Here is a 26,982-nt window from a genome sequence, read left to right as displayed (position 1 = left end):
CCCAGAACAGGGATCTTTCATTGGACTCTAATGTGAGAGTTTACATTTGTTTTAAAGACACCTACAGAAGAGATTAAAGAGGTTCAGCTCTTTTGGCAGTAGCATGTGGCTTTTTCTACAGCTTTTCCAGGGACTGCGTGGAAACAGAGGTTATGTCTGAACACTTTCAGATCCTTCTATGTGGTCAGGATACTATCTGCTTGGCTTTTAAAAAGTCCAAGGACACAGAATGAACTGATGTCTCTGGGGCAGAGGCTGACAGTAAGTGCTGATCTGCTGTGTCTCTTGAAATATCTAAATCAGGCCATGCCTATGTTTATAAGATGATAGTTCCTGTGTTGGAGTGGCCCCTAGCTTGGGTTGGGGCATTCCCCTTTCACTTGTAACTTCAACTCAGAAAATGGGCACAGGTCTGAATAACAAACTTGTCATCACAAACGTTTTTTGTAGGTGCCAGGGCTCCAAGTATACTGCCTAGATTTTCTTTTTGGGTTGGTTTTTTTTGGTTTTGGGGATTCTTTTTTGAGTAGGGATGAATAATCTATTTCATTTGTCAGTCCTAATTTGAAAAGCAAAGTTCATTCTGTGTCAAAAGCCTTAGGTATGGCAGCCCAGCTCCAGATGATATTGCATAAATGTCTTGATAGGACACTGGGAAAAGCTGACATCCTTGCTTACATCATTTTGAACTCCCCCTTTGACCTTACTTTCTCCTAGCAGATTCTCCCAGGCTAAGAAAAATCCATAAGCACAATTGCCTTTCACTGGTCTGAAAACATGTAGGAAGGCCCCTCCAGCACTCTCATTTCTCTCTGAAGATGGTCTCGGCTTCTCCAGCCTCTCCTGAGAACAAAGGTTTTCACTGACTGAAACATCCTCATTTCTGTCCTACAGTGCATGTTCTCTATCCTTCTCCATGTACAGGTCTGGTGCCACAATAACTGTAGCTATATCCTGCTTTAGAAGGAGTTTGGTAATTACAATAATACTATCATTTGGGGAAGCTGATAATCAAATCTTTGCTGGTTTTTACCTCTTTTTCTTTCAAGTTAAAAGAATTGAAACAACAGCTTGGTCCTTCTTAATTTACTCCTTATTCCATTTCACTCTTTTGTTTCTGATTAAACAACCCCTCACAATCTGATATCAGTGAAAGCCAGCAGAGTGTCAAAAGCAAGTCCCACGTCTGGCTGCCAAGCAAAAGACAAAATGTACCAGTAGGATGCTGTGCAGCAGCAGTACTTCCAGGAGGCAGCCTTCTTCCAGATCTTGTCCCTGGTGTGTCACTGCAAGAGAGAACACAACCAACATGTTTTAACGAAGAATATTGGCAGATGACTGAAATAAAAGAAACTGTGTTTATTCTTTCTGTAACACCATTTGTGTTACCATTTGGACTAGCGCCATTTAGACATGTTCAAGGGGGATTCCCACCTACACTTCCAGCCTTGACCACTTCAGCCCCTGCCTCTGGTGGTCCCTTTGCAGCTCCAGAGAAAAACTGGTGGGTATTGCTTCTCTTTTTTTTTTTTTTTGTTTGGTTAACAGGGTTTTTTTTATCCATGTGGATAAATTCAATCATTCAGTTTCCAGTGAGCCTCATGGATAGTTGTAGTGGCACCATGGGAGACAGTGGAAGGGAAAAGAGATGCAGGAGTAAAAAGAGTGACTGGAAGCAAGAACTTCCTCCCCTGGCTTCACTGCCTAAATAAACATGAGGAATTGTACCTAGAACTAGCTTTACATTACCTGCTGAGCAGCTGGTGAGCTACAGAGCACAGCAGCGGTTACCTGCACATTTTCTGGGTTTCAGAAGTGGGCTCTGCAGCCTGTGCTGGTACCATGACGACACTGCCTGTGGTACCTGGAATAGCTCATTTAAATATAGCCTGTACATGGTCTCCATGAGCTCTAATCTGTGCAGACATACAGTAAGATATAATTATGGATTTTCCAAGTCCAAAGCTAAACACTATGTTAGGGCTGCCTTTCTTTCACTTGCACAGTCCCTTTTGCAGTTATATCTGGGGCCTGTTGACTTTAATCTCTTTGTTTTCAAAACACATCTGCAGGGCAGGCAAGCAGCCCTGTCTCTGTCCTGTAGAGTGAGATCTGAGAACACACTCAAAAGCAGCAAGAAACCCTTGGGACTTTACTACTCCACCTGTTTCAGGGCAGCCATCAGTGCCACAGCAGAGCCAATGGGCTGTGTGGCTCCTCATTCGTCAGCGCAACGCTGGGTATCTGCACTTCACCACCTGAGGGTGGCCCAAGCTATTCTGACTTGCACACAAAGTGGACAGGGAGCAAGAGCATCTTGTGCCCTGCAGCCTGGGATAGGAGGTGACCACTGTGGGGGAAGCACTGTCCTGAAATGCCAGATACAGGGAGGGTTACTCTAGGAGTTTGTAGTGGAGCAGAATATTGATGTCAATGCACACCATTCTCAATCACTAAGCATCCTCTCTCCTTCATGAAAATTAGCCTTCCCTCTGAAATCCTTGTCAATGTTGTAATTATGAAAGTACAGATATTTTAAATGCAGCTGAGTAAATGTGCAAGTCGTGGTGGCTTCATGCTTTAAAAGCTCTGCCTATATTTATATAATTGGGTTATAATCATAGAGGAGGAACTGAAAGCCTCACTCTGCAGTGGTAGAAATGTCAGAGGTGCCCTCACCCTCACCTCTGCCAGAAGTTGCTGTGGGTGAATTGTGCAGGCCATGGAGTAGCCCTAAACAAGCTACCAGAAGTCTGCCTTTAAAATATTGTGGGTTTGGGGTTTTTTAATCAGGTCACTTTGCAAATCCAATTTGGAGTTTGCCGCATACTTTATATGGACTGTCCTTGCTTTGGGGTAACCAGCATGTACTAAGATGTGCAGCTGGAAAATTTGCAACCCCTTAAATGAGGTGTGTGCAGATCTACATGGCTCTAGTGGTATAAGGCTTAATCTTTACCAAGTCCATTAAATTTGGGGGAAGAAGAAATGCCACTTTTACTTTATTGTGAGATAGAAGTCAATGTTTAAAGTCTAGAAGATTCACTTCTGGGATATGCTGAAATTATCTTCTTTTCAGAAGCTGCTGTGCACTTGTCCTGGGAGGAATAAGTGAACAAGTAGAGGTGGAGGCAGCAGAATCCTGGGCAGGGTGTGACCACAAGGGGTGGCCATGGGGAGAGTCAGAGCTTCTCCAGCTGACCAAGGTTCTCCTCATTAACTAGGCAGGGCTGGAAGTACTGAGGCAAGATTACGCAGTGGGGCTGTTTCCTCTCAGGGGAGCTCAGGCTACCTCTGTTGTATTATCGCTTCCTTCCCACCTCTTGTACCCCCTGTGCCATAGAAGCATTAACGTCATGAAACTTCTCATGGCCTGGAAAAACTTCAGACTTCCAAAGTATGGGCCAAAGAGTAGCTGCATTCCATCATTATGTGCATAGTTATGTTCAGGTTAGAGTTCACCTGCTGTGAATGTACCTTTTTTCAAGCTTTTTTACTTTGTTGTAATTTAACAACAATCCTTTCCATGTATTTAATGACAAGTATGTGCTGAGACCTACAGATATTTCTGCCAGTATAGTCTTTACATCACAACTTGAAGTTATGTGAAGGAATGTGCAAGTTCTTTGGAGTGGTCCTTCATTTTATTCTGATTCAGAAGTGGAAAAACAGGCAGGGACAACAAAGAGCAAATTTAATTTTCCTTCTTAAACCCTGCCAGTTCGAATAATCTCTTGCTGAGTTTCCTGATGTGGCTATTCACATTCCTTCGTGAACTCAGACTGGCTGTTAGCAGCCTCCAAATAAAACATGGTTATATGGCGATTTACCTTGGCCCTATTCTTGCTTGGCGGCATGAGACACAGAGAGCAGCCAACTGGTTCGGCTCATACATGTCCTCTTCCAGCAACTGCTTCCTGTACAAGCCCACTGCTCTCCAAATTAATGGGATTGTTGCTTTAGCTCAAGATGTAGGAGATTTAATTCTGGTGTTTGTGTCAGCGATCAATGAAGTCAGGAAATTGCCTTTACAGAGCATTCAAAAGCCCTTTTATTCCGAAAGAATCAAATCCAGGCTTCTGTTAAATGCAGTAAAGGCTGCCATCATTAAAACATTGAGGCTGCAAGTTTGGCCACAAAAATGTTACCGTAATGCAGTTGGTATTCAGTCCTTTCTGTCAGCATTGCCAAGTCTGGCTTTTATTTATTTATTCATTTTCACAAGTCTCATGTTTTTCAGGCATTCCATAAAGGCTCAGTGTTTACAGGCATCTTACTCATCTGAGAGTCTCAGCTTCCAGTTTTCAAGGATCTGCTATTAGCCCTCACGGACAGGGAGGAAGCAGGAACGTGTGATAAGGCTGATCCTCACAGGCAAAACCAGAAGGCTCATAAAACCCCACATTTAAAAAGTCAAATATGATTTTTTAAGAGGATCACATGAACTTGGTCTCTCATTTATGTGTCTCAAGTGCCTGGCGTAGACTCTACTAATGATTGCCTGGGTCAGGCCGTGATTTAAGTGCAGAAGTGCTGTTAGATGCAGAGAGCTCTGCAGCACTCAGATGGATTGGGGGAGGAATCCTCTTTCCATTTATTATACTCCTGTTTTAACTTCATGGCCCGAGCCTTGCCCTGTGCACCCTGTTTACTGTGTGTTTCATAAAGGCCAGAGGACTCATCCTGTTGCTCTGAAACTGCTTAGCCCATCTTTGGCTGGATTTACTGTTCAGGAAGAACAAACGGTTGCTTAGGAAAGCGCTGTATTTAACAAGAGAGCCGGGCTGGACTTTTTTCAAACAAACAAAAGCCAGCAACTCTCAGCTTGGCATGGACTTTGCCATTTTGTTTGTTCCATCACCCCATTGTCTTCTCTATCCCTTCTTTTTTAAAATTTCTTTGTTACAGCATTTCACAACCCACAGCCTGGATACTGTAATTCCTGAAGGAATGCACAGCATAATTAATACTGCATGATCATAAAATAGTTCACCTTGTGCAAAGCCATAGCAGAAAACGATGCATCATGGCTGTTTCCCAATCTTTCCTGCTTCACTGGTTTCTTTTATTTGGAGAAATTCTTTCAGCTTCTCCTCACAGGGGCTACCCAGCGAGAGGAAGTGTAACCTTTCTCCACCCAGCAACAAAAATGCAATGGTTTTGGAGCACTTCCCATTTCCATGATGTCTCTGTACAGTGCAGCACAGAAGCTATCCGCCTGTACCTTCTTCCCCAGGCTGCAGGCAGGGGAACTGGGGTACAGAGATGCTGGATGACCCACACGGGGCAGCACACGGAGAAACAAGCCCTCCCTCGTAGAAGCAGCAGCTTTGCCAGACTGCTGGGGCCAGAGTTAACATCAGAACTTTTTAATGTGGGGGTTTTTATCAGCACTTCCACATATCGAGATATTAATTAATGGGTTATTTTAAAAGGTCAGGTTGCTGAGTTTCTTATTTTGTAAATTGGGTTTTTGAGAAGCACTTCCACAGATCGAGATTATTAATTAACGGTTTATTTTAGAAAGTCAGGTTGGCATTTTTAAGTGTCTCATTTCCGCGGCCGTTCCGGGGCACAGCGGCGGCCCTGAGGTCCCGGCAGGAGCAGGACACCAGGGAAGGTCGGTGTCACCTTTGGCACGGCAGCTCACACACCCCAGGGGCGGCCCGCGGGCGCTTCCCAGCGAACGCGGGCAGGAGGGGGAGCGGCTGGGCCGGGTGGGGCCGAGCCCCGGCCCTGCCCCGCGGGCCGCCGGCCCGGCCCCGCTGCGCTGCGCTGCGCCGGCTGTCCGGGCGGGCCCTGCCCGCGGTGCCGCCCGGCCGCTCCCCGCCCGTCGCAGGGCTGACGCGGCGGCGCCGGCGCAGCTCCGGCCCGACAGCGGCGGGGGTGGAGCGGGGCCCTGGCGGCTGCCGGGCTGAGCCGGCCGGCGCCGCGGGCAGAGGTGAGCGGGGGGCGGCGGTCGGCGGCGGCCCCGGCCCGCCCGGAGCTCGGCCCCGCGGCCGCGGAGCGGCGGGGCCCGGGTGCTGTCAGCGCGGGGCCGCGGGCGGACGGGCGGAGGCCGCGGGGCGCCGCGTGTGGCTGCGCTGCCTTCCGGCCCTCGCTGCGCTCCGGCCTCCTGCCCTGCCTGCCCCGCGCTGTCCGGGGGCTGTGACCGGGCCAGCGGGAGTCGGGGAGAATCCAGGGATGTGTGCCCTGGGCAGCACGGGGAGGCTGTCCCTGGCTACACGCTGTGGGAGTTGGGGGGTTATGGGGTTGGGAAGCTGTAGAAGGGAGTTTTCAGTTGTTGCAAGAGCTTTGCTTTTCCATCACTGGGCTCTCGACCCCGCTTCTCTGCTCCCAAGTTGTCTTCTGCTCCCAAGTTGTCTTCTGCTCCCTGAGACTCCCAGTCCCTGCAGTGTAAGAAGAGCGCTTATCTGCTCCAGTGCTGTTGGCTCTCCCTCAGCCCTTCCAAGCTGTGCTGGCCGGGAGGGACGGGGAGCTCAGCAGCAGCAGCTGTGGGTGCTGAGCCACGGGGCAAGCACAGCAGAGATCTGTTCCTCAGCTAAAGGCTGGGTTTAACTAACGTGCTCTACCATTTCCAAACTCCACTTGTTCTAGCCCAGACTTCTAGCTCAAAAGAGAGATGGATTGCCTTTGGTAATACCCTCATCTTTACTTACCCTTGCATGTTGCTAATATAAGAAGAGAAATCGTCTTTAAAAGCTGCAGGAAAAAGTGTTTAATACTTGTGGAAATACGCTCTCTTAAGGAAGGCCTTCAGAAAGCATCAGGGAGACCCTTGACCTCAGACACATGCACGGACCTCAAATGAAATACCAGTTTCTGTTCCTTTCACAGAGCTTGGACAGCAAAGTTTGACAGACTGTTTCAGCTACTTTCATGCTTCTGCCTTGCAGAGGTGTTCAGGAAGGGACAAAGCTTGAGTCACATTTCATTAAAATCAGTCTAAAGTCTGAAGATTAAAAAATATTTATATCCTTATGCTTTGCTTGTACAAAAGGATCTTAGGGTTCTTTAATCTAGAAAATTTCCATCTGTGATTTGTGACAGTATTTCTGTTAAAAGTTCTGTTATCTTAAGATACATATCTCCATTAATCTAGTTTTGCCTAAAGGAGGATGTTTCTGTAAGTAAATTATATCCTCTTGCCAGAAATAAATCTAGTAGATGTGTAGCCAGCTAGGTGAGACTGTGAGTTAGTTCCCAGAATTGCTGATTGAGAGAAGAGTCCTTGGTAACTGTAGGAGTTCAGGCCTTGCAGTGTGACCGTGAGGTCACCAGCTGCATGACCTGCTGTGTTCCTGTGAGTCAGTAACTTCGGACTTTGGCTATTTCTGTATGGTCTTGTGCTAATGAGTTATGTTTTGTCAATGTGCCTTTCCCTAGGGCTTGCTTCACCTCTGGGACAAATGTTTGCTTAACTGTCAACAGAACTGTGCTGGTCAGAAAAGAAAGAGAAGAGGGGATAGTTGCCAGTGCTGTGAGTCTGCTTTTACATGTGCTAATTGAGTCATTTCAGGCTTCCTGACCTTATCAGCTTAGCTCTGGACACGTGGTGGTTTGAAGAGAGACACCCTGCTCCAGCTTCCTCTCTGTCTTTCCAATTTTGGATTCTGCTTGGGGGAGGGAAGGCATCTTGCACAGACTGTCTCAGCTGCACACCATAGTCTCAGGCTGGCCTTCTCTTTCCTGCTTACCTCCTGTCTTTGAGAGCTGCCCAGATCTCCACTGGGAAAGGCTGAGCTCTGGGTGTTGTAAGAACTGCCTCCCACGGGAGCAGGTGATGCATGAGTTACTCCTGCCTGCACAAGGCCACACTCTCAAGGCTGTTTGCTTTATTTACATTACGGATGCTCTTAAAAACAAGCTTCTTTTATCGAAGAATTTCCACATGACTCTTGACCTACTGGGCACCCTGACACAGCCCTAGATGGCTTGTGGTGATCTAAGCATGAAGGAGCAGCTCTTCTGCAGTGCTGTGGGTTTGTTCTCCACTTGTGTGGACAAACGGTTTTTGTGGTCTGACGGTTGAGGTGTCAGCTAGTAACCTTTGGTAGGGTCTTGTCAGCAGCATTTGCTGGGACTGCCTTTCCCATTTTTGTGCTTTTCAGTTAAAACCTGGGGTCTCTACACCTGCCAAAAATAAGTAGGACTGCCAAGGACTAATGAGTGGTTAAACTAAGAGGCTTATAATGGGTGAGAGATATGAATGTACAGTGTCTTTTACAGTACCTAATTTCACTGAAGGTGATGTAAGTTGCAGCCGTGTAAGTTGCAAATGGAGTGATCTGCTGATTGATCTAAGGAAAATACAGTGTGTGTGTGTGTGTGTGTGTGCGTGCGCTGGATTTGTTTCTCATAAAGGATCGAGGGCCTCATGTTCCCCCATTCCCTTGCAAGTGTGCAGTACTTGATGTCAGATTGCCACAGTCATGTTTGCTTGTAGCTTACCAGAGCTCTTGGGATAAGTATTCTGAAAACTGAGTGGTTCCCAAATATATTTTTTAAAAATTCGAGTACAAAGCAAATTTATAATCAGAATCTGCCATTAATACAGAGATGTAACAGTTTGGGGTTGTCTTCATCCAGTGCAAAAGAGACTGTGCCTTTTAATATTTAACCATTTTCAGATGGTGTGTCAAACACAGCTAAAGGGGTGACTTACGATAAATTTCTTTCACTTTTGGTCTTTAGGACGTTTACATTTTGGGCTTTTTGGGTTTGAGGTTTGCTGGTGTAGTACTGGCAGCATCCCTGTGCAGTGGAGGTGTGGCTTACACTAGCCAGATGACTCTGTTAGTGGTGCAAGTTCTTCAGTTCACAGGTTTTTCATCTGTGTCAATGAATGGGGCGAATATTTCACTTTCTTTTCAGGTTCTTAAACTTTGGGTGGTGCTTGCTTTATTTTTTGTTTTACATTGCTCACTTCAGTTCCTTTTCTAGCAGTGCACTTCTAAGCTTTCCTTTTGTCTTGCTGCTTTATGGTGTCAAGTAAACCCAGTGACACTCCTGTAGCACTGGTGGAAAGTAAGTTATTCAAGCAGCATCTGGAATTAAATATTTGCATATGGATCATCTTTTGTCACTCTGAGTAACACTGCCGTTAGAAAAGGGAACTGTTTCAGCTCCTAGGACTGGGATTAAGTGCTCTTTGGAGGCCTTTGGTTTAAGGGGATCCAGACTCAAAACTGATTACGTTCGAAAAGGGAGAGGGGAGGGCAAGAAAACTTCACTTGGATTAAATGGCTTACTCAAACTTTATTCACACTTTAAGGAGAAACTTTTTTGTATAGAAAAATTTCATAATGTGGAGAAATTGGCGTGGGCATCACAGACAAACATGAAATATTTTTTAATCCTGTAAATTATAATTGAAGCAATTTTAATGATTAAGTTAAAAATGAAATATAAGATCAAGTATGTAGAATAGCTTTACTAACATGTTCCTTTATTTCAGTTTTAAGAAGCTGGATTTCATGACACCAGTGAGCAAGTGATCTATTTCCATTGCTGTTGCAATTGTGTTGAAACTGTGGCACCACTGTTGTCTCCATTCAGGTTTGCCTCAGGTCCTTTTTGTTACCAGGACTTGGCTTTGCTAGAATCTGGTTCAGTGTTTTTCCCGCTGTGATCATTAGTTCAGTCTCCTATGGGTGGAACGGTGGCAGCTGTAGGAATTTCAGCTCCTGCGTAATCCATGGCTGCTCAGAAATCCAGTGGTTGCTCACCCTTGTTCCATGTCTGAGGAAGTGTCCATGGAGGGAGGCTGTTGGGCTTGGCTGTGGGAGAGCAAAGAGAAAGGCAATGACTCCAAACTGTTCAGGAGTGTTCTTGAAAACTGGCAGCTATGTGGCACCTATTGCGGAGCCTGAGAAGATGAAACCTTTGCTTTCATCTGCTGTGCTCTCCTGGGAGCGCTCAGCACTCTCTGTGTTGGCAGATGCCCCTTGTGTATGGGGCTCTGTTGAGAATGTTGAGATTTGGCTGGGTTTGTTTGTTTTGCCTGGATGAAGTGTGGCTGGAATAAGCTGTCCTAGCAAGCCTGTGGTTTGGCTGATGTTTACTGAGGCCACTCAAGGAATGTTTTGTAGGTGCTGCACACAATAGACAGACATGCAGAGTTTGTAGTGGAAAAGCAGGCATAAACTACATCTAGGGTAGAGAAATATGTGAGTGCTAGATGAGCAAGTACAAGAAAATTGGTGTGATGAGATGTTATGTCCTGATTTTTCTGATAACTTAGTTGTGTGGTGAGTAATAGAGGGTTACAAAAGAGCCAGGGCCTGTTGCAGTGCTTTTCTACTGTTAAGCTGTCAGTGGAGGTAGCCAGGTTTCTTTCTAGGTTGTAGGTCCAGTGAATTCTGGACAGTTTTCTGTGTGGTGGGAATATCTTATGCAAGTGATAAATTATATTCTTTGTCCTCTCTGCATTTCCACTCCCCTCTCCTCCACAAAAAAATAATTCTAAAAATGCCAACTGCTGTTCACGTCTAAGATGAGTAGAATGAAAAAATGGAGAAGAGCTTCTTAAATCAGACTTTGAATACCTGGTTTTGCAGGTGTCATTCGTATTTGCCTTAAAAGTCCAATTGTTAATGGTTTATTTTCAATTATAGACTTCTTTTTTTTCAGCTATGCAGCCTATATGTAATGATTAGGACAGACATGGCTAAGGCAAAACTTCTTATAATAGTCTGTCTGTCAGACTTATTCTGACTTACAGAGGGGCAAGACAAAGTCAATTTCTGAATTTGAGAAAAATACAAACTTGTAAAATACAGGATGGGATGTACATGGTGAGGCTGGGGTAATTGACTTGAGGCATCCCATGTTGTGTGTGCTCCTTATGCCTTCCCCTTGTATTTCTGGATTCTTCTAACTTTCAATTAATATTTTTAGCTACATAGTGAAGATAAACAGATATTACTATGCAGGCTTTACATGCTTGTGTAGTCTCAGATACATCCTTATTGAACACTTCGAGATGCAGGTTTTTAGTGGGGAAGGGAATTTTGAAGATGATTAACTGCTGTGCTGCATTGGTACTGCTTTGTTAACACAAAGATAAACACTGATTATAGAAGCTGATAGTGGTGGTGTCATATGGAGAGAGATATTGCTGTAAATACAGAGCAATCCAGGAGTAAACTGTGTCATTCTTTATCTAGTCAGAGAATCAAAATTTCTGTGGCTGTTTGTGCTTTGCTGTTCCTTTAAAGGAAAACTTTGTGTGAGCATGTGAAGTGTTTTCAGAGGCTGCTCACGGTTATTGCACAAGAGTAAGGGCTCCTTTGTACAGCGCTGGTGGGGTGGGGTACCTGCACACACTTGTTGATTACTTGGACTTCAAAGTTTTGTTTTTCAAAAGGCTTTTGAGGCAAGCTGGTTAACTGTGCTTGCCCTACGGCCTGGGCAGCAAGAGAGGTTTAACCTCAGGCTAGAGAGGTGCATGGGATGGGTGGGAATTACCTGTTTATTGCTTTACCTCCAGGGAAGGTAAATGAGAAGAGCCTGTTTACACACCGAACCATTGCAACTATTGCTTGTTTTTCCTTTTGATGCAAGTGAAAATGTCTTAGGGAATCTGAGGTTGTGATTGGAGGAGGGGTGGAATTTTAGATAGGCATGTGGCCTGAGGAATGTGCCTTAGTGTTTTGCTATTATGTTACAGTCCAGATAACACTGACTTAATTTCCCTTATTCTTTCAGCTGGTTTTCAAGATCATAATGCAGCAGAAAAATGAAAAGCCATAAAAGACATCTGCTTTGGCAAAGAAGTCAGCTGTTGGCCGAGTCTGGAAGATGGACCACTGGTTTTGGGAAGCGTGGGAAATACTGCTTCCAAAAGCAATTTTTCCTAACTTAGAAGAAAAGACAGAGTGCTCAGCTATTTGTGAGCTTAAATCACAGCAAACTGTACAGAAGACTGCGGTGCAGAAGGAGGACACTTGAGCTCCAAAGCAGGTGGGCTCCTGATGTGCTTCTAAATGCAGAAACCTGTCCAAAATCTACTGTTGAATCATACAGCTTTCCTTACAAAACTACTGAGAGCAAAAAGATCCTGTCCCTATCGCGAAGCTGAAAACTCGTCTGGAGAAGCAGTAAGGAAACTCAACAATGAATCCTTTCAGAGTGAACATCCCTTGAATGAAGAATTTGAAACTGTTGCTGTTCTCAATAGCATCTCTGGCCATATCCATTATGTCTCATGTGGTTTGCTGGAAGGTGCTGCCTTACCTGTAAAGAAAGGTGGTTTTGTGTATAGTGGGGAGGAGAGCAATAATGAGGGCAACACAGTCCTGGTAGTTTTAAACAACTGTAAAAGGAAATGCTGTTGCAAAGGGTGTGGAATGGAACTTGTGGCCCCTTGACAGCTCTAAAGAGGTCCAAATTTAACCATCATACTGTAAAAAAGAGATTTTTATTTATGATGCATAAGAAACTTTCTATGATTAGGTTTTGGTATAGAATCATAAAATTCCCGAAACTTCGAGCAAGAGGCAAGGCTTGTAAATTAAGAAAAATCAAGCGAAGGTTGGTGCAGAAAGTTACAAGGGACCATCAAGAAACACTTCAGCCAGATTTTGAAAGTGGATTGTGTCATTTGTTTTCCTCCTGGAGATCTAAAAGTAACCGTCTTTGGAAGCGCTACAGCTTATCAGATATGAACAATAATACACCCAAACCTTTAGGAGAGGAGAATGAAATATGTGCACCTGAGATCTGCCACACACAGGATGTGTCTGCTGAGCCGTGTTCTGAGGCTGCAGAATCCAGAGGGCAGGATGGCAGTGTGGATGCTGTCCCACCAGAACTGCATGTTAGAGCTTCTCCAGAAGCAGAAACCTTGCACCAGGTGGAGAGCAACGGGGCTCTGGCAGAGGATCATTGCTCTGACATTGTCATCTCTATGACAGGAAAAGAAATTGCTGTTTCAGATCAAGGTGGTGCAGAATCCAAGGAGGTTGTGGGTGTAGACGGAATGACACTGTTGCAATCCTCCTTGCAGGATTCTGATGTCAGTGATAATTTTGCAAATGGACCTTTATCTATGGAGCTGACACAGAATGAGGACAGCTCTAGCCAGATGGAAGTAGAAGGCTCTTTAAACTTAGACATTTTTAGTTCGAAATTACTAGATCACCCTTACTGTAAAAGTCCTCTTGAGGAGCCTTCACCAGAAAGCACAGGACTGAAATCAGGAACTCGGAAGGGAGGCAAAAGGAACAGTCAGAAAACTTCCCGGGTGGCTGATGAGCAGTTGGCAACGTGGCTTTGTGGTATACCTTTTAAATACCTTAGGGCATCCAGGAGTTCCTGAAAACTGCTGCATGCATTGTGGAGTTTACATGTTGTGTTAATTACTTTATAAAAATGGTTTCTTACTGTGAATTGTAAAGGTCACTTAGCATAACATTTGATGAAGTGAGGCTGCAAAGAGGAGAGCTGCATGAAGGAGGGACAAATGAACGTTTATCTGACAAGCTATTCTAAGATTTTGTTTTAGGGAATACAATGTAGTTTAATTGGAATCTTTGCAGAAAATTGTTGATAGAAATTTTAAATGTCTTATGTGGAATCAAGAGGTTCAAGTTTTTAAGTGGTTGACAATTGTTACTCTTAATTTGGTTTTTGAAAATCCTAGGTATTCTAATGCTTCCTTCTACCTTAATACTCTCTTCTCTTGCTCTTAGTCTTAAATTAAATCACTTAAACTCAGGTTTTAATAGTCAAATATTGTTCATTGTCCCTTAGTTTTCTCTCCAATTGTTCATAAAGTAGGTTTAATGAATCTTATGAGACAATATTTTTTAAAAAGGCAAGAGTAATCTTAGCAAAGGTTCAGCAAAAAGGCTTCGGCGTTTTTTTTGTGCTATGCTGAGCATGCAGTATTCGATAGTCTCTCCAAAGAGGAACATGATAAAAATAGTAATTGGTGTCTTATTTATGCGTAGCAGCGTTCTACACACAGAGTAAGAAGCAGTAAGCTAACACGTTGTGCCATCTTGTACCATCAGTGTAACTTCAGAGGTGTTCTGATAACTTCCTTTGGAGAAATTGGCTTTTTAGGGTCCCATAAACTTGAAGCTGGTATCAACGAGTGTTAAAGGAATTGTTTGAAGTTTGACATGCTCTGATTTTTCTGCCTATCTTTTTGTCCTTCAGTTTTGCAATTGATTTCTCTAATGCAAAATATGAGTGAGACAGTGAATCTCAAGAGAGGAGTTAACTTTCCACATCCATATCTGCAAGTTAGTGTGGGATCTGTTTCTCTGTGACTGGCTTTATGTGATCCAGCAAGGACCAGATGCTCTGTGAGAAATTGAGAGAAACTGTGCTAACCCAGTGAACAGACCACTTCTGCAATGGAGTTTTAAAGTTTGTCCATCAGATAAAGAGATGTAGTCCTTCTATAATAGGCAAGAGCCAAGGTTTTGTCAGGGTGGCAAAGGTTAAGGTTTTGTGGTCTGACAGTATAGTGGTTCTGAGTTTTCTCAGCTGAAAAGCTGTAAAGAAGAATTCTAGTTGTGGTATAACTGTACAGGAGCTCTTATGTGTTTAGGAGTGTTGTTAATAATTAACTGCACCTTAAAAGATAGTGCTAACCTCGCAAGAGTTCCTGGGCTAGAAACATGAAGGAGGTGCAAGTGTTAGGGCTGCTCTTGGGTTTTGTATTTCTCTGAAGCAGCTGAACTTGGACGTTAATGGGCTGCAATGCTTCGTGCGTTCAGAAGTGCTATTAGGTATCAAACAGCCCCATGGTAAATCCTGTTCATGATGGATATCTGATTTTGCCCCAGGGTTGAACTTTGTATTCTCTTCCTTGAGTTACACCAGCCCAAGTGAGGTCGGTATCTTGCTGGAGGTCTGAAGGTCTGCTGCTGCTCTTAGTTGTAATGACAAGAACAATCCTTCCTCTGTATATTAATAAAAAGCCTTTAAAATTTTTGTATATTAAAACAGGATAAGGTACACTCATAAGCCCCATGCATTGTCTATCTAGACTTCTAGCCAGACTGAGAAAAGTCCTCCCTGTCACAGTGTACTGAGATGTAAGGGATAAAAGTTAGGCATGTGGCAGAGTTGCAAGGAAGGGTCTTTTCCCATGAAGAATGCTTCCTTGTGGTTTGATCTTGCTCTTCAATCCTTCCTCCCTTCCTTCTGTTGCACTTCTTGTTACATCTTCACTGCTATTCTCAGCTTATTGTGTTTTGGGTTTTTTCTTGTTCTCCTTTGGTTTTTGTTCTTACTGCTGTTCTTCTGGCACTTTTTCTGTCCAATGTTTCTGTCATCTTGGTTTTTCCTATCCTGATCTTGAAAGTTTCCAGGAAATGTTTTTAAAGCCTTAGTAAGCACACACTGCTCTACCCAGTGATGCTCTCTGCCGTCACACCCCAGCCTCAGAAGAGTCCTGGACTTTGGATCAATGCAGTTTTCCTGGACTCTGATCTCAGATCCAGCTTTCTGTACACATCAGCTTTCTGCACACAGAACACATATTTTCTGCTGCATCTGAAAATTCATTTTCAGAAAGCTGTACAACTTGGTCTTTTTTCTCTTGTTTACTAGCAAGTGTTGAAATCCTGTTCTCCATTCTCTTTCATTCTCAAAGTGGTTTTGGATGCCTGTGTGGAATTTATATCTCCAGCATTCCAGTCTTGTGTTTGAGAAAGAAAAAAGTCTTATTTCCTAGGTTTTTCAATTCCTCCAGCATTCGTTTCTTCGTTACTTCCAAGTTAATATCTTTGTTTCTGGTGGTGTGGTTGCTCAGTGCTTCCCTGGGCAGTGACAGGCTGACAGGGCTGTCTTGTGTCACCTTAAATGCCATCCCTAGGATAAAGGGTAAAGGAGTTAAACTTGCTGGGAGTCTGGCGTCTTTTCTGTTCACTGTGGTGTGGCAGCGGAACTGAGCAGGCTGCAAACACTGCCAGCTCCAGCTGCCTGCATTTGAGGAGAGTCATTCCGCCTGCCATAAGGACAGGATACTGGCTTTTCAGTGAAACCTGTTGCAGGAACTGATGGCTTTTCACGTTGCAGTAAAATGATTTAAAATGCTAATTGAAGTAGGGAAGGGGATGGATTCTTCTCTAGCACTGGTATAATTAGTTTGCTGTAGATATGTATGTATTTAGCAAGAACAGGGGTGATCTTTTCCTGTAAAGCTGAGTGATCAGATTAATACATTTTTATTTTTGTCCTTCTTCCCCTACCCCCGCTTTTATTTAATGTTGCCAATTTGAGCTGAGTTTTCTTAAATATATACTTGCCATGTGTGGTGCTGCATGTTGGTTGGGTGCAGAATGACTGCTGCTTGTACTTGTAAGAACTGAGAGCTTTATTGGATTGGTGAACTCAGAAGGTTTTGATATGTTTGCACTTTCATTTTTCTGGTATATTTGAAGGATTCCTAGATGAAGTTATGAAGAAATATGGCAGTTTAGTACCACTCTGTGAAAAAGATGTCATGGGAAGATTAAAAGAAGTCTTTAATGAAGATTTCTCCCATAGGTGTGTAGCAATATCACATTGTACACCTGGTAAAGGACAAATCACTTGCATTGCTACTGCATGCTCCACATCTAACAGCTAGCAGAACAGAAGTCCATTTGACATGACCTTGACTTGATTTTTCTCTACCTTTTCAATCCTGTTTTAGAAAACCTTTTATAACCAGGGAAATCATGAAGTATCGGGAAAAACATCCAAAAACCTCCACTTGCAATTTCCGGGTCTTCTATAATAAGCACATGCTAGATATGGATGATTTGGCTACACTGGAAGGCCAGAACTGGCTGAATGACCAGGTCAGAGATGCTTGGTGTTTATGTGTTTCCCTAACCCTTTTTAGCCCATTTATATTAGAGTATCAGTTTTATACCTTCTGCTGACAATACAGGTGGACTGTCCTTACTTTACACTTGTCAAGTAAAAGGAGTGGTGGGCAGCTTTTACAGTGACAGGTGCAGTAAGTCCGGAAGCTAGGAGGTGTCACAATTAGACTGTTTGCTTTTGAAGAAATGATGTTGCACTATTTTGATGAAATAGTGGCTACCCATACAGATTTTAGTAACTTTCCCCATCCCCATCTTGAGCAGATTACAAGAATGACAGAGTGAAATAGCAAACTGTGGCCCACAGCCAAAAAACCAGGAAGGTTGCAGAGCTCAGGGCATGCACCAGTAGATTTAAATTGAATTAAACTGCATTTAAGATTGAGGCAGACTTCAAGCAGCCAGTTACAGTCTCTCTCCAGGCTGACCACTATTAGTTGCAGAGTGCTTGTCCTTCAGACAGTGTGGCTTTAAAGGCTCCTCTCCATGTTGCTGGTGTAAGTGGATAGGGGCCTATGTTTTATGGGCACTTGCGAATGTGGGTCTTAAAAAATTGTGATGTATGTATTTAACTATTTACTAACTCTTTCAGATAATTAACATGTATGGTGAACTCGTAATGGATGCGGTCCCTGAAAAGGTGAGGGGGTTTTGTTATTATGCAAATGTATCTAATGAGAGATGGAGAGGGAAGGGTGAAGCTTTGCACACTTCAGATACAGAATCAAGATTCAACTCAATAATGGTCTGAGTAGTTCCATTATAATTTGTTGCTATGGGCTGCTCAGATTTTCTGCCTTTCCTTTTCGCTTTTCAGTGCTGTTGCTCTTGTTTCAGGAACTGACTGTATTAGCTCTGCAGGTGGTCTCTGTGGTAGCCTAATGTCACTGATGTACCTGCAGAAGACATGTGCCCTCTTTTGGCCCATCCCATTCTCCTTTCTTCCCTAAAGGTTTCTGTTTCTATATTATCTGCTTCTAAGGTCCAGTATCCATGTCCTTGCTCACAAGCCTGGTGTTTCAGCTGAAATTTCTGATGAAGATGGATTTCTGCTGAGATGACAAACCATGAGTGCTAGCATCTGAACCATGCACATGTGCTGCTTGCACTCACCCTCCCGCCCACCTCGTAGCTGTGGGGGCTGTAACAGCTCAAGCTGTGTCAGCTGCTTGCCTGGTAAATGTGAATTTGTGTGGAGCTGCTTGGTTCCTTGGCAGTATTGACTCTGCAGGACTCTGTTTTGTGCATCCTCAACAGAATGCTTACAGTTTTGCAACTGCAGTGCCTAGCTGTTGGTGGCAGTTGAGAAAAAGAAAGCAAAAAAAAAAAGTAATCAAGATAACAAAGCCCCCTCCCATTCTGTGACTAAATTTGCAGCAGTGACAATTATAAAAACCCATCTGTTTACTAGCAGGACAGAACAGTTTTCAGGTGAGACCACAAAGGAAGAACCAAACAAAGCCATTCTTAGATGAGCTCTGCACAATGCAACTCTTAAAATCTTCAAGCTCAGAAGAAAGAGTATTGTTGCTTTGATTGGAGGTGATGGTGATTCTTCATTAGTATTCTCCATATTTCCTGAGTGTGTGCTAGGCTTGGGGTATTGGAAATTGTATCTGTTTGCTTGTGTCTGCTTTTTCTTCATAGTGCATAATTGAAATCCTCATGGGGGATTTTGTTCTGGTACCTCAGAATGTGGTTTTGAAGTCTGTAGGCATAGCTAATGGGTGTTAGACTGTTCTCAGATGCTGAATTTTCTAACTTTTTTTTTCAAGTAGCAACTCAAGCCTTCTACCACCTCTACACTAGCAGAATTATTAAAAACAGATGTTGCAGATTTCTATTTGTATTAATCTGTTCCTATAATTGCAAAAAGCTAAGCACAGGGAATAATGGTGTTAATCTGGAGCTAGGGGTTTTTTTTGCATCAGCCTCCATTTTTTTGGTCATAAATGTAGGTTTTTACTTACCAAATGGTTCTGTCATACTTTAAAAATACTACTCAACAGCAGAATATTGTTCTTGTTGGGAACTGGTCATAGTAGTTGAATACCAAAGATGATGTTGTTGGACTAAATCTCATAACTGTTTTGATCAATTTTCTTTTTCTGAGTCTCAGCTTCCAGCAACTAAAACCAGAAGTTACTCCCTTCTCCACCACCCCCACTTTTCCAGTCCAGTGTTCTCTTCCTTGATCTCTGTAAAGAACAACAAAAACAAACTCCTTGTCCTGGTGTTTTTCTCCCAAGTCCGTCCCCAACAAAAAAATTAAACATGATATGCCTGGAGATACAAAAATGTAAATATAAATGCTGCAGTGGCTCACATCATATATTATAGGGAAATAAGGCTTATTTTATTAGCTTGCTGAAGAGTAGCAATAGTTGAGGCTTGGCAAAGCCTCTGTTTGTCCCTACTGGGGTTCAGTTTCTAAACCTGCATTAAATATTGCCTCATTACAAGTTGTTTTGTATAAATTATCCTGGGGGAAGGGGAATGACTGTGCATGAAAATTTCTGTGCTCATTCCTCCTCTCTCTCTGTTTTTAGGTTCATTTCTTTAACAGCTTTTTTCATAGACAGCTCGTAACCAAAGGATATAATGGGGTAAAACGATGGACTAAAAAGGTACCTTTAACACGGTGTTATCAGTGCTTGGGTTCTGCTGGGCTGGCCTCAATCACTAACTTGAAGCTGGGTTACAATATGTTATTTGCAAAGGATGGGTTAGCAAAGGAGCTGTACAAAGTGGGGAGGGGCGTGATGAAAATGATAGTGTGGCACTATCCAAGTTAGTACGGGGATGTTGTGAGAGTGTACTTGGAATGGCTAAATCTTCAGTGGGAGGTTATCTCTTTGTATATGTTCCTGCAAGTTGTTAATTTAACTGCAAGAAATGTCTCTTACTGCTCCTGACAGTGCCAGGTACACTAATCTACAGGAGAGCAGACTTAATTCTGCTTCTTCCTTTTATCTCAAACTGGCATTCTTTGACAGAATCAAATTGTTACCCCGAGTAACACATACCAGGTACTAGAAAGCAGAAAAGAGACCCATGGTTAAAAAGCCAGACTCTTGTTCTCATGACAAGAACAGAATTCATCTTGCTTTCCAGAACCCACACCAGATAATGGGTGTGATATTTTCAGGGGTAGCTAATGCAAAAAGAAGTACTCTCTTTTTTCTTTCTTTTTTTTCTTATGAACATTTGTCCTTTCTAATATGGGAGATGAGGCAAGACTAATCAAAGGCCATGTTTGAATGTATGATCTTTCTGCAGAAGTACTTAAATAGCACACATCTGTGAAATGCTAGAGATGAACTCATTATCCAAATATAAAATCTATTCATATAATTTATTAAAAATCTCTTTAAGGAGAGATGGAATATCAGTGCTTAATATTCCCACATACTATTTTTTAAACATTTTTTTTCTCCAGCAACCCAAGTTTTGTAAAAATCCCCAAAATTAAGGTAGATTCTGAAAGCATCTGTATTGCTGTTGCTGAGAGGTACCCGATGAGAGCAGGTCAATTGTTTAGACATTTACACTTAAATTCCTGAAGAATCTCTCAAGCAAGAATGAGAACTAAGCAGTTTCTGTGGGAAGCGTTCTGTAGACTCCTTCATCCTGCAATGTGCAATTAAGGGGAATTTGTTTCTGCTCTTTAAACACACCAGAGTATTGTGCCATGTTTTATAGGTGTTCTCTCCTGGGATACAGGATATCCTGGTCTGGCTCTGGCTGCAGTGGTTTCAGAGCTCCTGTTGGTGTCTGTCCCTTCTGATCACCCATCAGATTGGCACTCCTGATCCACTGTAATGACACAGAGCTGGCTCTGCTGTCTTGGTGAAGTGAGTCTGGGTTGCCGCCACTCTTCCTGCACATTATTTCTTACTAAAGACCCCACGTTTGGCTGTCTGTTTCTACTCTTCTGCACACTGCAGTAATCCAACAACTAGGGCCACATGAGGACCCTTGAGTTTCGTGTGGCTCTGCTGTTGCTGGACACCACAGAAGATGTAGTTCATTTTTCTTATTCCAGTTTTCCTTTGTGGTCTCAGCTTGCTGCTGGCTGACATCCCTCTGCTTCTCTCCAAGAATGATGGATCGTTGTGTAGCGAGTGTGCTGTAATCCGGTCAGGAAGCAGTTTCTGCAGGTGGGAGCAGGGTCGATGCTTGTCACAATCAAAGGACTGTTGTGAGCCAGGCTCGGCTGATAACTGCTGTGAATGCCCAGACCTTTTTGTCTCTTCAACTTCCCATTGTTACTCAAGAAATAGACTTTTCTTTCCTACAAAAGACCTGCCTTTGCCAGTAGTGTTGCAATTATGTACTTTTCAAATTGCACAGTGCTTAAAAGAAAAGGAAAAAAGCATAGAAATCTTCCCACAGGATGAGTTCATTTAGTTCAGTATTCTATTTTTGCTTATTTTCTGGACTGTGCCACCAAAACCCCAGTAATTAGATACTCATTTGAAGAGGAGCTAGGAGAAGGAGGATCATGAAAGGCCCTGGCTTGGCTGGCTTCCAAAAGCACAAGGGCTCATCTGCCATACAGACACCGGGGGTGTTGCATCTGATCTACTTGTTCTGTACTTCAAGACCTTTTCCCTTGTTTGCTTGCCTGTGACCGCAGTGCATCTGCTACAGAGTTAGCTTTGAGAAAGGATGCATCTGCTCTACCTTCTTCCCCTTCTTTTCTCTGTTCACCAAAGCATTCTGCAGTCCTCTGCCTTCTTCTGGCAAGTCCCAGAGCCTGTTAGAGCAGAAGGAGTCAAACTGCAAACTTGCTGGTTTTGTGGGGTGTTTGTAATTACAGCTTCTCCATAGAATCATGGAATGGTTTGGGTTGGAAGGGACCTTACAGATCATCCAGTTCCATCCCCCTTCCATGGGCAGGGACATCTTCAGCCTTCCAAGCCCTGTCCAGCCTGACCTTGAACACTTCCAGGGATGGGGCAACCACAGCTTATCTGGGCAACCTGTGCCCAGGTCTTACCACCCTCACAGGGAAGAATTTCTTTAATCTAAACCTGTCCTCTGTCAGTTTAAAGCCATTCCTGCTTGTCCTATCACTCCATGCCCTTGTCTAAAGTCCTTCTCCAGTTTTGTTGTAGTCCCTTAGGTACTGGAAGGTGCTACGAAGTCTCTATGGCACCTTCTCTTCTCCGCACTGGACAGCCCCCACTCCCTCAGTCTGTCTCCAAAGCAGAGGTGCCCCAGGCCTCTGAACATCTTTTTGGCTTCCACTGGACCTGCTCCAACAGGTCCATCTCCTTCTTACGTTGGGGGCCTCAGAACTGGACACAGCACTGCAAGTGTGGTCTCCTAAAGAGAGCAGCAGAGGGGCAGAATCTCCTTCCTGACCTGCTGGCCACGCTGCTTGGGATGCGGCCCAGGATGCAGTTGGCTTTCTGGGCTGTGAATGCACGTTGCTGCATTGTGTTGAGCTTCTCATCAACAGCCCCAAAGTCTGTCACCTACCCACAATGCAGCTCTGATAGAAATGAGTGGTGCTCACACTAGACAAGTGTCATTACTGAAGAGATGTAGCTAACCTAAACTGAGGCTCAATTGTATTGCCATCATTACCTAAGAAATCTCACTTCATCACAGGTGTTGCAGTGCAACGTGAGCAGGATTTTGTCACAAGTACAGTAGTCATTAATTCTGATCCTGTACAAGGTTCCATAGCCACTTTCTGAACTGTAACTGTATTTTTGTGCCTGCTAATAAGTTGTGTATTAGGTAAACATGAAGACTGTGGTGAAGGAGTGGAGGGGGCAAAATAAGACTTCAGTTATGGAGTGACAGAGGAAACTTGGATACAATTAATCTCTTGCTTTGCTGTGTTCTGCCTGTGCAACTCTCTCTAATATATGTTGTTCTTTTTGCCAGGTGGACTTGTTCAAAAAGACGCTCTTGTTAATTCCTATTCACCTGGAAGTCCACTGGTCCCTCATTACTGTGAACATCCCCAGTCGAATTATTTCATTTTACGATTCCCAAGGCATTCATTTTAAGTTTTGTGTAGAGGTAAGAGTGACAGCTGTGTCTGCAAAGTTTGAACTGTTTACTTAAACAAAACACTCCCCCTTTGTTTCTGTTCAGCTGTAAACTTTAAATGTTTTTAAGACTGTCGTTGTCTTGCTGTGTATGAAATGAGAATCAGCCTGTCCTGCTGAGGAGTCTGAAGCACAGACCTCGAGGGTCACACCAGAGCTGGGAGTTGAGGTCAGATTGCCTATTGCCCAATTAGCCTGACCGTGTAATCAGCACAGCTTTGGTGACTCTGTCTTGTCACTCCCACAAAAAGCAAGAGCTCAAAGCCCAGGGCCATGGGGAAGCAGACTAACCCCAAGGAGACTGAGGGCATTTCTTTCATCTGTTAAGGGATTTGTGTTTAGGATAAATGATAAATTGTGGTCCTTTTGAGGATAGGTTGCCTGGGTGAGAGCACAGGACTGAAGATGCTGTAGTGTTGCCCAGTGGGGTTTATGTGTTACCGTGCTATTAACAGCGTGTTGCCTTTTTCCTTGGCCTGCACTGAAACAGGGTGTTTGCCTCTGGTTATAACCCAGCAACCTTTCAGGGCTGCAACCTGAACACTGGAGTTAAATTATCAGTCTTTCTGATAAAGAGCAGCCAGGAAATTTTTGCTGGGCTTAGCAAATTGTAATGACCCTCTTACAAAAGCTAATTTTGTCAACTTAATTGCTTGCTTGATGCAGCAACCGTCTACTTTTAACTGTGTAGTTGTTGGCTTACAGAAGAGTAGTAATTATTGTACCCAGGAGAGTTCCCAGCTAGGACTTCTGAATGAAGATAGTATGCCTGCTGGCATTTGCTGAGGATGAAGCTAATGTTTGTCCTGGGAGCAAGAGATCTCATGCTCTCTGGCTTGTGAATGTGCAGCATAAACCAGCCATCTCTCTCGGCAGCCCGACAGTCTCTCCTGCAGCCTTTCAATGTGGTCTCTCCCATCCCTTTCCAGGCAAGGCATTTGCACCTGAATGTCTCACAGACATGAGGAACTTTTATTTTTGCCTGTTCTAAGGTTAGGAGGGGAGCAATACCCCAAAATTCACTGTGATCCGCACACTGAGGTGAATATTCGTGTGCTGCAGTGTTTAAATTGTGTTATAAGTGCCCAGCCTGTTTACAGAGAAGTAGAAGGATTTGCTTAACCCAAGACCATTGTCTCATTTATCTTGCTTCCTTCTCTTCGCTTGTGTCAGCCTATTTTTTTTTCCTGTATGTCACTAAAACTCTCCCTGGAGCTTTGTTGATTAGCTGTAGGACTCAAGCATTTTGTATTGAGATTCCAGCAGGAAAATGCAGTCGTATCAAACATCAGGGCCGTGGTGTCAGCCAGTAAGCCAGGAAAGAACATGTGCCAGGCTGCTCTGTTTTTCTCTGCATGTCTGGGATCACTCTAACCTTGTGCCTGGGTGCCACAGCTAGTCTGGTGTGAAATACAGCAGTGTACAGTCCAGCTGAGGGGAGTTAGAGCTCCCCTTAATAGACCAAAATGAGCCTTGATGGTAGCAGGCACAGTACCCACCAGAGTTCATTTCTTTACCTCTGGATTTGAGCCCAGCTCCTAATGCTCACCTGAAATTTGTCCTCATTGTCAAAAGGATACCAACCAAGCAGTCAGCGTCTCTCTCCTGTTCTTTAGCAAGTGAATAATGTTGCTTTTTTTCCCTTTCCTCTTTAAAGAACATTCGAAAGTATTTGCTGACTGAAGCAAAAGAGAAGAATCGCCCCGAGTTCCTTCAGGGTTGGCAGACTGCTGTGACAAAGGTAAATGGCAGCACTTTGAGCCCTGAGGTCTGACTTTTTGGGGAGATTTCGTGAAGCTGCTTCTAAATTCAAATATTTGTACGAGTAGTAAATGGGTTTATGCTGCCCCTGTGGAGGGTGCTGGGAGAGATGCAGGTAGTTACCCATGGGAATTCCAGCTCTGATGTTCGTTCAGCTCCCACCAGGGCTTTAGCACTCTCTGCAAATGACTTGGGGATCCGAGCCTTTCTCTGGACAATTAAATATATGCGCAGCAAAACCTGCAGCTGGTGTCCATATTGACACAAGGTCAAGGACTGAACGAGCTGGAGACTCAGCTGCACCCCTTCTCCTGAAAGGGCTGTTCTGAATGCCAAATGGATGGGCTTTGGTGAGGAAGGGAGCAGGCTGATGTTGCTACTGCTGGTATTTTATGTTTGCTGTGGATAGAGGGCTTTGGTCTCCAGGGCTGTTTGTGGCACATTGAGTTTGATCATGAGTAAACAAAGTCTGGCAACAATAAAAGGGAATAACTTGTGTGTAGTGTAAATGAGGGAATATGTAATTTGCGTAGCCATCCCATAATGGCTCCAAAGATATAAAACAGGTCATTGCACATTAGACATACTTCCAACAGCTCCCTCCTTGCACAGGTTTATTTTTAGATGCTGATACAATGATGAAATGATTCCTCTCTGCACTCATGCACAACCTGTGCAGTCAGTTGTCCTCCTGCGTTCTGTGAGGCAGAAGATCTGGGAGCTGAGAAAAAACAATTACTTTGCCTCTTCAAGTGCCAGAGACATAATAGCACTAGTGATTGTGACTTTTTAGCTCTGCATATCAAAATTGAGCATGTTTGAGGAAATAATGAAGGTTGAAAGTTATCATTTGAGACTGCCTTGCTCAGTCCTGTTGCCTGGTGATGAGCTATTTGTCATGTTTTCTGAAACCTTTTGGTGTGGCTGGGGGAGGAAAGCCACTGCTGGTAGCATGGATGCTGAGAGTAATCTTCCTCTAGGCCTGTGTGACTTTGCTGATATAGTTTTGTCCTGTGTAAAGTAGATAATGCTGTACAAACATTTATTTAAACTAATTGAGAAGCTGTTCTGTGTAGGTCACTAAAAGAATATAAACTTGAAAGTAAGACTTGTAATTTATTTTCTGTCCTACGCTATATATTTTTCTAAAAATTAGGTGTTATTCTAACAATGTGTAACCTTGCAAACTTTGGGATGAGAACAATTACAACTCCAGTTTCTGGTGCTGCAGAGCAGCTAGCTCTGATCATGAGACAACTGATCCTTATGCTGAATCTCCTTTTGGACTTTAGGCAGGAGTTAGAGAACAAAAGGATAAGGCTCTGACATGTCTCTGCTTGTTTCTTTTCCTTTCAGTGCATTCCACAACAGAAAAATGACAGTGACTGTGGGGTTTTTGTGCTCCAGGTAAGAGTATTCCTTTTTAAAAATAAGTGGCCTGTATTGTTCATGTAGTAAATGTCCTTTTTTTCAACTAAGCCTTTTCCTTTTCCCCAGTACTGCAAGTGCCTCGCCTTAGACCAGCCTTTTCAGTTCTCCCAGGAAGATATGCCCCGAGTGAGAAAAAGGATTTACAAGGAGCTGTGTGAACGCCAGCTAATAGACTAATAAAATGCAGCCAACTTAATTTCTCTGGCATTTCTGACAAGTTGCAGCTGGTGTTTGTGTACTTGAATTTCTGAAAACTTCCATGAATTTTGAGCGATTCTCAGCTGAGTGGTGTGGCCACTGTTGTTACCTCAATTTTTTGCAAAGTTCTTTAATTGGCAGAACATAACAGAGCTGCCATAGAATATTCCTAATGTCCGTTTGATTCTCTTACGTTCTTTCCTGTATTTAATATTTATTATTTCGGCATGCGTATAGGCAAAGCATGCAACTAAAACCATGAAATGGTAGATTTGGTGCACCTTTGAGATGTAGCTAGAAATGACAAATACAGGTGAATTTGTCTGGAAACATAAAGATGCATGATATGTTTTCTGATGCAATAATGCTTTGAATGTATCAAAAAAAAAAATTCAATGCCATAAAAAGAACAGCTAGAACTTATTTGATAGTTCCATTGTCCCTGTTGTGGCTGTGTAATACTGAATACCACGTTTTAGGGTGTCCAAACTCATCTGCAGTTTTAATTATGAAGACCCCTTATTAAAATAGTTCAAGTTGCTAATAAAGTTTGTTCTGTTAGCATTTCTCTGGCTGTCATTATCAGCCTGTCCCTATAGATAAAAAGCAGCCTTTGCACAAATAAAGCTTCAGCACTTGTCTGTGTAATAGCAAGTAAGGAAGTCTTGAGTCAGTCAGTTGGATGGTAAGTT

The 26,982-nt window shown here is 43.5% G+C and overlaps 1 protein-coding gene across 1 annotated transcript; it reads left to right on the top strand.

Annotated features, from left to right (window-relative positions):
- Window positions 1-5,867: 5,867 nt before the first annotated feature.
- SENP5 (SUMO specific peptidase 5) lies at window positions 5,868-26,269 on the top strand. Its single transcript, XM_032120023.1, has 10 exons — window positions 5,868-5,941; window positions 11,710-13,280; window positions 16,404-16,509; window positions 16,658-16,805; window positions 17,425-17,472; window positions 19,382-19,459; window positions 22,734-22,871; window positions 24,558-24,641; window positions 26,018-26,068; window positions 26,159-26,269. The coding sequence occupies exons 2-10, from the start codon at window positions 12,329-12,331 to the stop codon at window positions 26,267-26,269; spliced, it is 1,716 nt and encodes a 571-aa protein (XP_031975914.1). The 5' UTR covers window positions 5,868-5,941; window positions 11,710-12,328.
- Window positions 26,270-26,982: the final 713 nt, after the last annotated feature.

The sequence above is a fragment of the Corvus moneduloides genome, chromosome 10 (assembly GCF_009650955.1).
Source record: "Corvus moneduloides isolate bCorMon1 chromosome 10, bCorMon1.pri, whole genome shotgun sequence".
NCBI classification, from domain to species: domain Eukaryota; kingdom Metazoa; phylum Chordata; class Aves; order Passeriformes; family Corvidae; genus Corvus; species Corvus moneduloides.
This window is presented reverse-complemented; position numbering and strand designations above follow the sequence as displayed.